This window comes from Phaseolus vulgaris, chromosome 3 (assembly GCF_051622355.1).
Source record: "Phaseolus vulgaris cultivar YP4 chromosome 3, ASM5162235v1, whole genome shotgun sequence".
Lineage (NCBI taxonomy): Eukaryota > Viridiplantae > Streptophyta > Magnoliopsida > Fabales > Fabaceae > Phaseolus > Phaseolus vulgaris.
The window spans coordinates 13,930,865-13,943,878 of record NC_143500.1 but is presented as its reverse complement, the minus strand read 5'-3'; the positions used below and the strand labels follow the sequence as shown (position 1 = coordinate 13,943,878).

Below are 13,014 nucleotides of genomic sequence, written 5' to 3'. Positions count from 1 at the left end.
TTGTCCTCGGCATTGTAGAGAGGTCAGACATCGGTCTCTCGAACAGCAAAGCTGGGCCACAAGAGGTGGATCCCAGACTACACACCAGTTATCAGTTAGGGAGAAGCCTAGGTCACGAGAGTCCATGTGTGTGGTGTGGATGACGCGTTCAGGCGTAACACAAGTAAAGAGTCACTGGAAGAGATACGACCTGTAAGGGTCACGTTCCAGGGGTGAAGTTGCACGCATGGCACGTGAGCAGCTAGGGCGCTCCCATGACGGGTGACCCCAGAGATCAGGTGCACGAGGTGGCATCCAGGTGGTCATCCCGTCAGAGGTCGCACTCCAGTTAGGGAGCCCTACGCGCTAGGTTGCCCTAATATTGGGTAATAGCGACACTAGGGCCCATCCTTAGAAAGCCTATTTTGGGTAGTGGAAACAGTGGAAACCCTGGACTATATAAATGGTAGTAACAAACCTAGTAAGGTACGCTATTCATTTGCGCCGCTTCACACACACATATTACACATGAGCTTTTTACAACTTACTTTGGTGTTTCCTACACTGACTTGAGCATCGGAGTGCAAATGACCTCTAGGGCGCCCTTTGTCTTTGTGATTTCAGGTGTTTGATCGTAGGAAAGGCATGAACGAAGGCACAGAAAATCGGGCGTGGGAGTATCGCAAGACGTACGAAGGCCCTCAAGTCAACCGGCAGGAACGTTTCTAGAACGAGTTCTCATAGCTTGCTTATTCAGCACAATCTAACCATAGATGTCCGTGCTTTCAGTGATGTTGACTAGGGTAGTGACATTGATGATAGAAAATCTACTATTGGTTATAGTGTCTATTATGGACTCAATAGCATTGCTTGGTCATCACACAAATAACGTGTTGTTTCGAGTAGTACTGAAGCAGAATATTGAAGTATAGTTGCTGCTCTAACTGAAGTCATCTAGCTACAATCTCTCCTACTTGAGCTTCATATACCATCCAAGCAACCATAGTTGTTCTCAGACAATCTGGGAGTTGTATTACTCAGTGTGAATCCTATACTACATTCTCGTACCAAACATTTTGAATTAGATTTTTACTTTGTTCAAGATTATGTTCAACAAAACAAAATTTTGTTACTTCACCTTCCTGTTAGGTTCCAAGTAGCTAATATACTCACTAAGCCCATCTCTGGACCTTTCTTCTTAGATTTTAGACGTAAACTTATGGTTGGTGTTCCACCCACGTAAGTTTAAAGGGGGATAATAGACAATTAGTTGTTACAGAGTTAGTTGTTAAACTGTTTATGTTATCTCTCCCTCTTTATCACCCACATTTTGTATATATAATTACATCATGTACTCTTTCATAATGTGAACTTTCTTTTCTATATCTTTGTTATTCTAATACTTTCACTTTGTCCTTGGTTTTTTGGTTTGCATGAGAGAGTTGCTTTCCAGTACCGCTACACACCACACCATAGTTTCACAATTTGAGTCCACATTTTCATTGTTAGATCACTACATCGTCTCCCCCACTACTCCATCATTGTTAGGGTTCCAGAATGGTCAAGATTATGAAGTTAGGGTTCCAAAATGGTTAGCATTCTGAAGTTATTATTCTCACAAAATGTTTCAAAATGAACATTTTGGGAACATATTCAAGAATGTTTACTCTGAACATTCTATAAATGTTTCCAAAATGATCATTCCAAAACATGTTTCAAGATTTCGTTTTCAAGTTTTTGGTTTTTTCGTTTAGATTAGGAATTTAATAGATTATATTCATATTTTTATTTGTGTATTTTCAAATCATCATAGTTAGACAAGATGAGGTAGTTCTCAATCTAAACAAGTGCAACCAGTTGCCTCAATAAGACAAAGAGAATGCGGGGAACTTAACTTCATTCTTGAGGAAGACCACGAAAAGGAGAAAATTGAAGTCGATGAGCCTCGGGTGTTGGGTGTTGATGACCTTAATTCCATTTAAGATATGCATATCTTGCATTATTGATGTGGGTTGATTTTAAATTGACACATATTTTAGGAGTTTAACTTTGGATTATGATTTTTGAATTAGCATAATACGGTGAAACTTAAATAAGATTGTCACTGGACACAAACTTAACCAAGTGGTTAAGTGTGAATGTTCCCTTCTATAGAGTAAAGAGAAAAACACAATATTAAGGTGAAGATGATGAATGTGGAAATGAAAGAACAAAAGATAACAGTGAGTAATTAAAGACCAAATTGAAAAGAAGAGAAATTAACCAATGGAAAAGAAAAAGGGTGTAAGGAATAAAAGGAAAAGATGAAAAGATAAAAGGAGCTTATGGAAATGGAGAAGGTGATCACGCCACTTGAAATGGTGAAGAGTTCCAAGATGAGTAGTGAGGATTCATCACTTAAAGTATACTCTACGCAAAATAAGACTCAAAATTATGAGAGCACTCATAAACTCACTTTTTTTTTATAAAGTTTTCGTGTTAGGCATCACTATGCAACTTGACATCTCAGCTAAGCTGACACACTCATAAACTCACTTAAGCAGAGTTTTCTTACTATATTAATTCAATGTGTAAATTCAAGAGGTAAGACACCCTATTTATAGGAGAGTGCCTTGGAGGACAAGAGTGAGAGGAGGGGGCAATAAAGGCAAGAAACCTTTTAGAAACTAGGTTAACCTAGTGTGCCACTCAAGCTAAGGTCAAAGTTCTAGAAACTAGGGTAAAATGAAGCAAAAGGGGCAGTGATGAAGGGTTTCTATAAGTAGGGTGAGTTGGGCTTGGCATAAGCCCAGATTATGCTAAGTACACCCTAATCTACTGAAATTAAAAGTAATGAAAATAGTTTGTGCTCAACTCCAATTATGTGGACTTTGCTCCTGGTAATCCTCTAAGGAATAATAGGCTCTAAAGCACTAGCTATGGACTAATCCTGACCTAACCCTTAGTCTTGTGTCATGCTCCTGGTCATCCTTCTGAAAGGTTGGGCTAGCTCAATGGTTATTAATAGAATATTTATAGGCTTCATTAAACCATTTATCATATCAACAAACATTGATTTATCATTATATGTTAATATACTATCATAGGTAACCTATCAACATATCTGACAAATCGTGATTACTTTTTATCTGTTTTTCTTGCAGCCTAAATGCATATTCACATGTTCTACTTCCACTAGCAATTACTTTTAAGTCATTCTTATATTATTTGTATTTAACTTCTCACTAACAACATAATAATATATGTATGTCTTCATTTTATTGTTTATGTATTACATACAAACTTAATATGATAATAACAAATCTAAAATCATAAGCAATATTTCTTGTTTATTCCAACATCTTAGGTGGAGAATACCTACAGCATATTACAACATTATATTTTGTCCACTTTGTGTGACAAATTTATTGTATTAAAATAATTATACGCTACAAACATTTGGCTCGTCTATTCTGAACGTGTCGCTCTAAACCCTAAATTCATTATCCATTATACAAAACAAAATCCATATGAAAATCATTTATATAAAAAAAAAATAATGATATTGTCAACCTCATTTAATATCTCCACCTAAAATTCTTATTCTCATGTAAAAAATAGCAAAATTGAATTGTTATTTTTATGTTCTAAAACACATAATTAGAAAGATATGAAAATAAGTATTTGAAATTTGTCAAACTAGAATACATATTTCACCTTCCAAATTACGTGTTTCAGAACCTAAAAATAATTATTCCAGGATACACTTTCCGAAATAACACATGAAAATGACTTCTGCAGATCATTTTATATACAGAAACACTAATTTTAACCGATAGAGAAAATAATTTCACTTTCCTATTTTTTCTCTTCGATAAATGCTAATTAAAAAGTTTCTTGAATAATAATATAAAAAGTGATAACTACATTTGCATCGAGACCGAGGAACACGGTATATTTGGATATTAAATTACTGGTACAGAAATTGTTGAAAAAAGATATAAAACATTGGTACAAGTTCTAAGAATTAGCTTGTACTCTTATTGTTGATTACTTTACTTCTTACTGTGAAATATACATCTAAAATCTATAATATCTTGAGTACATCCATGCATGAGGGAAAACCAGTAACAGAACAGTAGCCCTTCATTCTTGTTTCTTTTTTTTCACTCATCTCAACTACTCTTCAATTAATGGGTTGAGTAGCGTTAGCTATGGACACAACAGTTGCAAGCTCATCATTAAATAAACTCAACCCTTAGGCTTTTGCTTCAAAAGTCCGGAGAGGGAACCGCAGTGAGTTGAATTATAATTGCATTTTGCACAACAAGAATCCAGCAGTTCAATAACTTTAAGGCACCTGTCAAAATGAATGCCTTTTAGAGTTAGATGCAATGAAAACACAATGATCTTCCCAACTGAGTACTAAGTATTTAAGAAATTACATGTAATATAAACTGCAGAACATGTGTTGGACATAATGCAAGCTTAAATTATGGTAAACTAAAAAAAATGAAACTCGATATATATTTTAACAGACTGGCCCGATGCGTTAATCTATGGTTGGAATTGCATTGCGGCAAGTAAGACGTTAGCATTTGGCATAAAAACAGACAAAAAAAATTCTTTGCAATTGTCACTTTGCAAACTACAAACTACCTTACCGAATTAGATTTTGATTTTTGAACACCTATTTGGAAAATTACGAACAACTCAATGAGAAAAATCATTAAGGTAACATAATACTTAAATTCTAAGACAAAAGGAATACAACTGAAAACCCAAACATCAAAAGGATGTGAGGCTTGACTGAGAGACCACAACGAGGAATGAAAGCTCTAGCATGCCTTTCCATGCCAACATGTTTCACATTCTAACCGGAGATAAGGTGCCACTTAACTATTTCAAATTTAGAAATCCCAAACGGTGATTAAACAAATGAGGAGACTCGTCAGATTACATACAGTGGATTCAAATACTTAAGATAGTACTTAGTATAGACCATGCAATTCAAATCCAACTCCAACAACCTATCCCAAAATCAATTTTTGTATCAAGAAGGAACCATAACTGAAGGTTATGACATAATTTAATGATCAACTCAACTTGCTTACAGAGATTAAATTGATCAACAAACAATAAAACAATTTAGTAACAGTAAGGGAGGAAGTGGTATTTGACCAATGCCAGTGGCTTGTATTTCGGAATCATGAAGTGATGTAATGCACAGTTTCGGGTGATGACAAGTTCAAAACAAAGAGAGATTGCTATTTAGGTTATGTGAGGCACCAAAACTCAATATCCAATAAATGTGGACTAAGAGACATATAATAGCATTGTGGGAATAGGAAATAATAGAAAAATGAAGAGGCTTGCAAGGTTTCCATGAGGAGAGGAACAAAGACAACACCAGTTCAGTGCATAGACCCCACACGCCAACTAGATTATTGAAAATCAAAAATCTCTAAAGAATGACCCTAAATACCCACAAAATCAGATGAGACCAAACATCTGGTCCAATGTGTAACTCACAACCGAAAAGTTGTCACATCCACACTAGGAATGAACTTGGTGAGACAAGCAACAAAGCAAACAAAGCCTTGAAGGACAGTGCATAGACCCCACATACCGACAAGCGTCAGAGAAAGACAGCACGCATAAATGAGTTTTCCCACCAACATTCTATATCACTCAGAGTTTGAGAAAAGTTCACCTTAGTCTATCTTTAACTTTTGATTTGGCATTGAGCTCTTCTCTTTTACGTTTTTGTGGTGGTTTGCGGAAGCTTCAATGGTTTGTAGATGGACAAGGCCCTACTAAGAGATGTGGTGGCCTTGGAGGTGCATGAAGAGTAGGAGAGTGAGAGAGGTTCGGCCAGCTCTCATTGGTAGGTAAAAGGGTTGAAGATTAATGACCTAAATCTAGAGAGATTTTAGGCAACGGAGTAAGAATGGCACTTTCGCAACATTTCATTACTCAAATCAATCTTGCAAATACATGAGCCAAGCACCTCAATTTATAGTGTTTAGAGGGCTGAAAATTCAAAAGAAAGTGGAGGGAAATTCAAATGAATTCCCTCCCAAAAGTGGAGCCTAAATGAGCACATGGGGAAGGGTGTGTCTAGTTTGTATTCTCACCCCCTCCATGGGCTTCCTAGACAGGCCTAGGTAATTTTAGAGGTTTTTAGAAACTCTAAGTTTACCTAGGTTGGTGTTTTAGGTGCCAAAATTAATTCTAAGAAAAATTACAAATAAAGTTCTTATGCTAATTTTGACAAGAAATTAAAATCTAATCTACACTAGAGTTTATGGCATGTAGAATGTGTCCTCTTGACCCCTCTTTGACTATAACTCTAGTGGTTGCCTCAATTTGACATTTTGGTGGCCTTTCAATGGATTGGTGTTGGGGCCTCTTCCATCAATAGGACTATCAATGGGCTTGCAATTTGCCACACCCGTTTCCTCCAAAATATCAAGAGCATATTTTCTTTGTGAAATGATGACTTCTTTTGATTGCATCTCTTCTATATAGAGAAATTTTTTTAGATAGTCTAGATCATTGGTCAAAAGTGGCTGAATATGCTTTTTTAATTGAGTAATTCTAGAGATATCATTTCTTATAAAAACAATATCATCAACATAGACCATAAGACAAACACACTTCCAAGGAGAAGTATGACAATAAAATACTAAATGACCTGCCTTGCTCTATTTTAATCAAAACTTTGCACAATATGATTAAATTTACGAAACCAAGCTTGGGTGATTGCTTCAAGCCATAGAGTGAGCAACGTAATTTAAAAACCAAACCAAACCAAACCAAACTCCCCCCTGAGCAACAAATCCAAGAGGTTGCTCCATGTAAATTTCCTCCTCCAGATCACCACAAAGAAATACAGTGATAACATGAAGCTGATGAAGAGGCCAATGGCAAATGACAGGCATAGCAAGGAAAAGACGAACAATACTCATCTTGGCCACAGGAGAAAAAGTATCATAGTAGTTGAGGTCATAAACCTAAGTGTATCTCTTAGCTACAAGAAGAGCTTTGAAACAATCTACCTATAGGACCAATCTTAACAGCATACACCCATCTAGAACCCACATGCTTCTTCCAGGATGAAGAGGCCCAAGCTCCTAGGTACCATGTGTTCAAGGGCATGTATTTCATCAGTCATGGCTTGTCGCCATCCAATGTGACCAAGTGCCTCAAGAACATTGTTAGGAATAGTAATGGTAGACAAGGAGAAAACAAAAGAGGAATGTGAAGGAGACAAACAATGATAACTTAAAAAATTATAAGGATTACGAGTGAATCTAATACCTTTTCTAAGAGCAATAGGTCAAGCATGATCAGAGTGAGGAGAAGGCAAGGAGGACGAAGGATCCATGGTATGGGAATCTAGTGGCAGAGGATCTGAGTCACAAGGATCTTCAAGCAAGGATGAAGGAGTTATTTGTGTCAAATGCTAAAATGTGAGAAGATGTGGTGGAACAATGTCATTTGCACTGAGTTTGAGATGAAGTTTGAAGAGAAGTAGGAATAATCAATGAATCACACAATGGTACATGAAGGACCTATTGAACAAATGAACAATGTTCCATGGAGGACAAGAAAAAAAGTGTCCTAAAGAAGGTAACATCAACAAACATATAATATCTTCTAATTGAGGGTGAATAATATTTATACCCTTTTTGGGAATGAAAATATCCTAAAAACACACTTATTAGCCATTGGATAAAACTTGTCAAGACTTTGAGAGACATTATGAACAAAACGAGTACACCCAAACACACGATATCTTCCGTTTGCACACATAATATTTACCCTCAGGCTCGAAACCTCTCGACTGACACATTAGAATCTCTTCGTCCAGGTCGCCATGGAGAAAGGTCAACTTAACGTTTTTGTTTATCTAATTTTTTTTATAGCCAAAGAGAATGGATGCACATCAAGTTGAAGCAACACGTTGTTGCCTTTATATTACTTGGTCTCTTTTGATGTGAACTTGCTATATGTTTATGTGAGCATCTCATCTCAATTGAGATCATCGTATAAAAAATGACATTTTCAGTTTCAAAAACATAATCTCTCTATTTAAATTTTATTTCATTTAATCACATCACGAATTTCATTATGGTATCATTTCTAATTTTTGGGTCTGGACCTGATGATCTGCTAAAATTCACAAGATTTCAACGAAGACATTGTTAATCTAGATTCAGAACAACAAGACTCTCTCCTTGGGATTTGAATCTAGTCTTGTCCTCCAATTTAGATTCACTTCTTCCACACTTGCTAGAATGTGTTCATTGTTGAAAAATTTGGGTAAAAATGCCCAACTCATGCCATACTTGAGCCTAATCATGTCAACTTCAATTTGGCTACACAGTTGCAAAACGAAATGGGATCAATGTCTAAGTATCTTAACAACGTCAGGCTATTATTAATTTGTTAATGTCTACCACAGATTTTGTTTCTCTCTTGATAAGCTAGAGGTGCTTCTTGAATCACAACGTCTTGCTCAAGAAGCCAAAATTTAATATGAACCCTATTGCATTAGAGGCATAGTTCCTCCTCCATCATAAAGGCCCCTTTTGTGACTAAGGTGGTGGTTTGATCGACTATATTAATATATGTTGAGATAGTAACTTGTTTCATTGTTTCTATTCCTTATTTTATTTTGGTTTTCATAGGTGATCTTAGTATATTGAACTATATCTAGGATATATTAGACGTCGTTTGCTAGTAAGGTCATCTAATAGTTGCAGACATCTTCTGATAATGGGATAGTCTGATGACTCATTGTTATGTCATTTGGTGAACTAGTAGTTTCTTGTATACATTCTGTTATGTTATTTATTGTTGTGTATTTCTAACTAACATGTAGTCATTTTGTAGCCCTATACAAGCCTAACTTGTACTTGTAAAGGTATCAACAAAGTACTGATTTGTAACACATATTGGCACAATAAACAAGGCAATTATTCATCTTTATCTTGCTTTATTTATTCTTTGTTCTGCCTTCTCTATTGGTGTGATTCACAATTAGTATTGTTCTATTTCTTTCATTGTTCATTGAGCTCATTTAGGCACTAGGTGCATAACAAACTGGTATCTGAACCAGTTTTCGACCTCATTTCGCGTTTGTGACAAGTTCTTACATATGTGTATCACATCCAAGATCAAGAAGTTTAATGAAAAAACAGTTCCAACTTACGGAGAATCAAGATGAGAATCTTGCTCAAGGAGCAATGGGTACAAACACTTCTTTTCGGAAGGACGTTGCACATAGAGAGGCAAACTCCAAAGCAGATGGAGAAAAATGCTCATTCGATGATCCTTCTATTGCTATTAAACGAGGTTCTTTATGAGGTTGTGGAGGAGATGTCAAACAAACTACTTACTAATAGTTGACAATCTCTAATAAATCTATTGGAATGCTAGCACGCAAGCTTCCAGCTACAAACTCTAGCATACATTTTCCTATATGACTGAACCTAGTCTTCCAATCAAGGTAGAAATCTGGTATTTCTCCTTGGTGCAAGTGTCCAGGTCAACCATTTAGAGCTCATTAATGAAGGATATTATATGCTGTAGCAAATTAATATTTTTACTTGTTACTGCACCGGATAATGGTTACATGTATTTGAAAATCATCAACCGTAAAAAATTAAGAGGCAAGACCTAAGCAGTTGTCTTACATGAGTACAAATACGAAAATCACCCTCAGCAGCTGAAACCATTGACAACTCTGGTTCCCCCACCTTTTTTTTGTTCTGGGGCCCTACTTAAAAAAAGAATCCATTATTGTAAGTAAGCCCCCCTTTTGCCTTGAAAGAATTGGGTTTCCCTGCGCCCTGAATCAATCAAAAAGCTTCTTCTTTTTTAATTCATCCCATTTTATTTGGGCAAGAGGGAGGCTGTGAGTCACCTGGGCTACGGATTTGTCGGTTGGTTGATTCTCAAAATCACAGAATACGCCAAAAGTTATAATCAAGCAACAAAGGAAATCATTTAAAAGTTGGCATCTAATGTTGAAATTTCCTTCTCTTCTACTTCCTGAAAATCAACAACGTCGAACCGTATTCTAACTAAGATATAATCTCTGTATTCTAACTAATATATAATCTCAAATCTTAAATTAGCAATTTAATCTATTAGGTTCTATTGTTGAAACAACCTGAATACAGATACGTAATTTTTCATTTGTAAGGGATCTAAACAATACTTTACACAGCTAACTAATTGGTAGTTTTAGCAGCAATCATTTCATACACTTCTGGCTACTACCACCAACTAGCAAACAAGAGAGAGTACTTGCAATCACAACGAAGATACTAACAAAATGAAACAAAGAAAGAGTGTCATTTTATCTTTAATTCGTTTTTCATCTTCAATATGCAACTTGTGGCTACCATGATATAAATGTTCTTCGAGACAAACTAATGAAGCAGAAACCCTCAGTTTTGCGCGACTCCTAGTTTACACCTACGCTTCAATTGACACTTTATTTGGAAAACTGTGAGGAAATTCTATGAAACCATCACAGCAAAAAGGAATAGACAGATGGGATTTTGGATACTCGGTTCCACATCGGTAACATATGAAACCTAATGGTTTCGCCGTTCGAGAATCAAACAAAAGTTTAAATTGAAACAATATTATAAGGAGAAAAGATGAGAGATGCAGAGAGAGAATTGGTTAAAGGCACATACTTTTGGGGAAGAAAGTTGTTCTTGGAGAGGCACGCTTGAATGTCACAGGCCTCTTTCTTGCACGGCTCCTTGCTTGCCTGCGCCATTGCACCTCTCACAAATATTTTATGTATTTATATTTATATATCAATTGTGTTTTAAAAGGCTACTCTCTGTGTTTGCTTCTCTAGAGAAAATAAGAGCAAAAATATGAGAAAGCTCAAAAAAACTAAACATATAATCATAAAAAAGAAAACAGAGAGGTCAAATTCTTTTTACATCAAAGGAAAGATTTGTGATACATATTTTTAATATAATGACATAAATGTTAATAAAATATTAATGACTCCAAAATATAATTAACTATGTTTTTATATTTACATTATATATATATATAAAATAATGTTAATTGTTTTATTAGTATACTTATTTTTTATTATAATAAATAAATTTAAATTTTTTCTTATTTTATTTTTTCTATCTCAATTCAAACAATGTTATTTTCTCAAAAAAAATATTAAATTTATGTTTTCAATCCCTACTTTAAAATTAAATAATTTTAGTTGAAATTATTTGAAATAGTACTTTATATTTGTTCTTATCCATTGTTGGAATGTCTCTAACTACTGATGAAATCATTTTTTTGCCTTGTAAGGAATTTTACATTTTTAGCAAATTGAAATATATTAAATTAAATTAATTTTATTTCAAAATTATAAAATGTTTTGTCTTTATAAATAGTTAGAATTTTTCATTCAAATATCCTTAAAGTATATGTAGGAGGCTTGTGTTATGGATATTCTATTCGAACAACATATTAAATCAGTAGTCTTACCACTTAAGGTTGATTAGTAACTACAAATAAAATCAATATTTTGTTTGCTTTCTTAACTAGCACGACAATTTTTAGACATAGTGTTAGTTGTTTTAACACTTTGAAACAATAGTACAATAAAACATATTAGTTTATAACTGTGTTTCTTGTGAAATAATATAATTTCTAAATTAATTTATTTCAATAAAAACTATTTTTCTCTCTAGTTATAATCTAGTTATAAAATAATATAATTTCTAAATTAGTTTATTTTAATAAAAATTATTTTTCTCTCTAATTGTAATCTGGTTCTAACCCTTTATATAAATATAAGCACATGATATATGTATGCAAAGCAATATTAAACACTTTAATGTTTACTTGAATTTTGTATCATCAAAAATTTTAATAAAGAAATTATCCAGTACTCTTAAACAGTTAGACTTTAGATTATCTTAATCTTATTTATTTGAAGTAAATTATTGATCAAAGATATTTAACTATATCTGTGTTAATATTTTCATTTTTAATTTATGAATTTGAGAATAAAATTTATATTAGTTAATAGCAAACCCACATTAAAAAAAATCTAGTAAATAAAATCGACTTATATCTTTCTTTTGTAGTTATAACACTCCTTTGATTTTTTTTATGGGTGGGTTATTTTGTTCCTTCATATGCATTCTAAACTCAGTTAACCTATTGATTAGTAAATATAAGAGCTAAAAAAACTAAATTATTTAAAAATTTAAATTATTTATTTAATTTATCTTTATTTTAAATATGATAATTAAAAAAATCTTATATTTTAATTCGTATTTTAAAAGCTCTATACCGGTTATAATTTTCATGATTTATTACAAAGTGGACTTTAAGCCTAACTCAACCCCATAAAACCAGCTCATGAGGTTGAGGTTTGCACCCACTTATATACAATGAAAGGTTCTAATCTCTAGTCGATGTGGGATCTCCAACATGATTTATTCAAATAAAGTATAAACATCGAAAATAAAATTAATTTAAAAAAATATATATTATTATGAAGAAAAACAAATAATGCTTAATTTTTAAAAAATAAATTAAAAAATTAAATTTTGAGAATTAAATTATTGAAAAAATTTAATTAAAACATAATTTACTCAAAATAATAATATAATAATATATAAAATCAATCAAACAAACAAAACTCGTATGACAAGTTTTGATGTAAATAAGGATGAAGAAAAACTTATTAAAAAGGAGAAGTTGAGACAAGAAAAATAAATACAATAAGCATGATAAAAGGAAATAAAGAAGGAGATTCTATAATGATTTCATGAAGACTAACAAGAAAAAAACTTCAAACTTTGGAAGAGAAAATTAAAGGATTTGTACTTGAGTAATTTTTTAATCTTTAGATGAACTTGGGCGATGTAAGAACTTCATATGTTGAACTTGAGAGGCATGAGATGTCTTGAAGTTAGAAGTATCTTTTAGAGCCTCTAACTAACACATGTCACTTTCAAAGTGTACATGGAATATTTTGACTCTTTCCTAGTCTTGTTG

The 13,014-nt window shown here is 33.6% G+C and overlaps 1 protein-coding gene across 1 annotated transcript; it reads right to left on the bottom strand.

Moving 5' to 3' along the window:
- Nucleotides 1-3,886: 3,886 nt before the first annotated feature.
- LOC137806662 (Cox19 family protein (CHCH motif)) lies at nucleotides 3,887-10,795 on the bottom strand. Its single transcript, XM_068606887.2, has 2 exons — nucleotides 10,677-10,795; nucleotides 3,887-4,318 (listed from the first exon to the last, which is right to left on the bottom strand). Exons 1-2 carry the CDS (start codon nucleotides 10,760-10,762, stop codon nucleotides 4,210-4,212), a joined length of 195 nt encoding a protein of 64 aa, XP_068462988.1. The 5' UTR covers nucleotides 10,763-10,795; the 3' UTR covers nucleotides 3,887-4,209.
- Nucleotides 10,796-13,014: the final 2,219 nt, after the last annotated feature.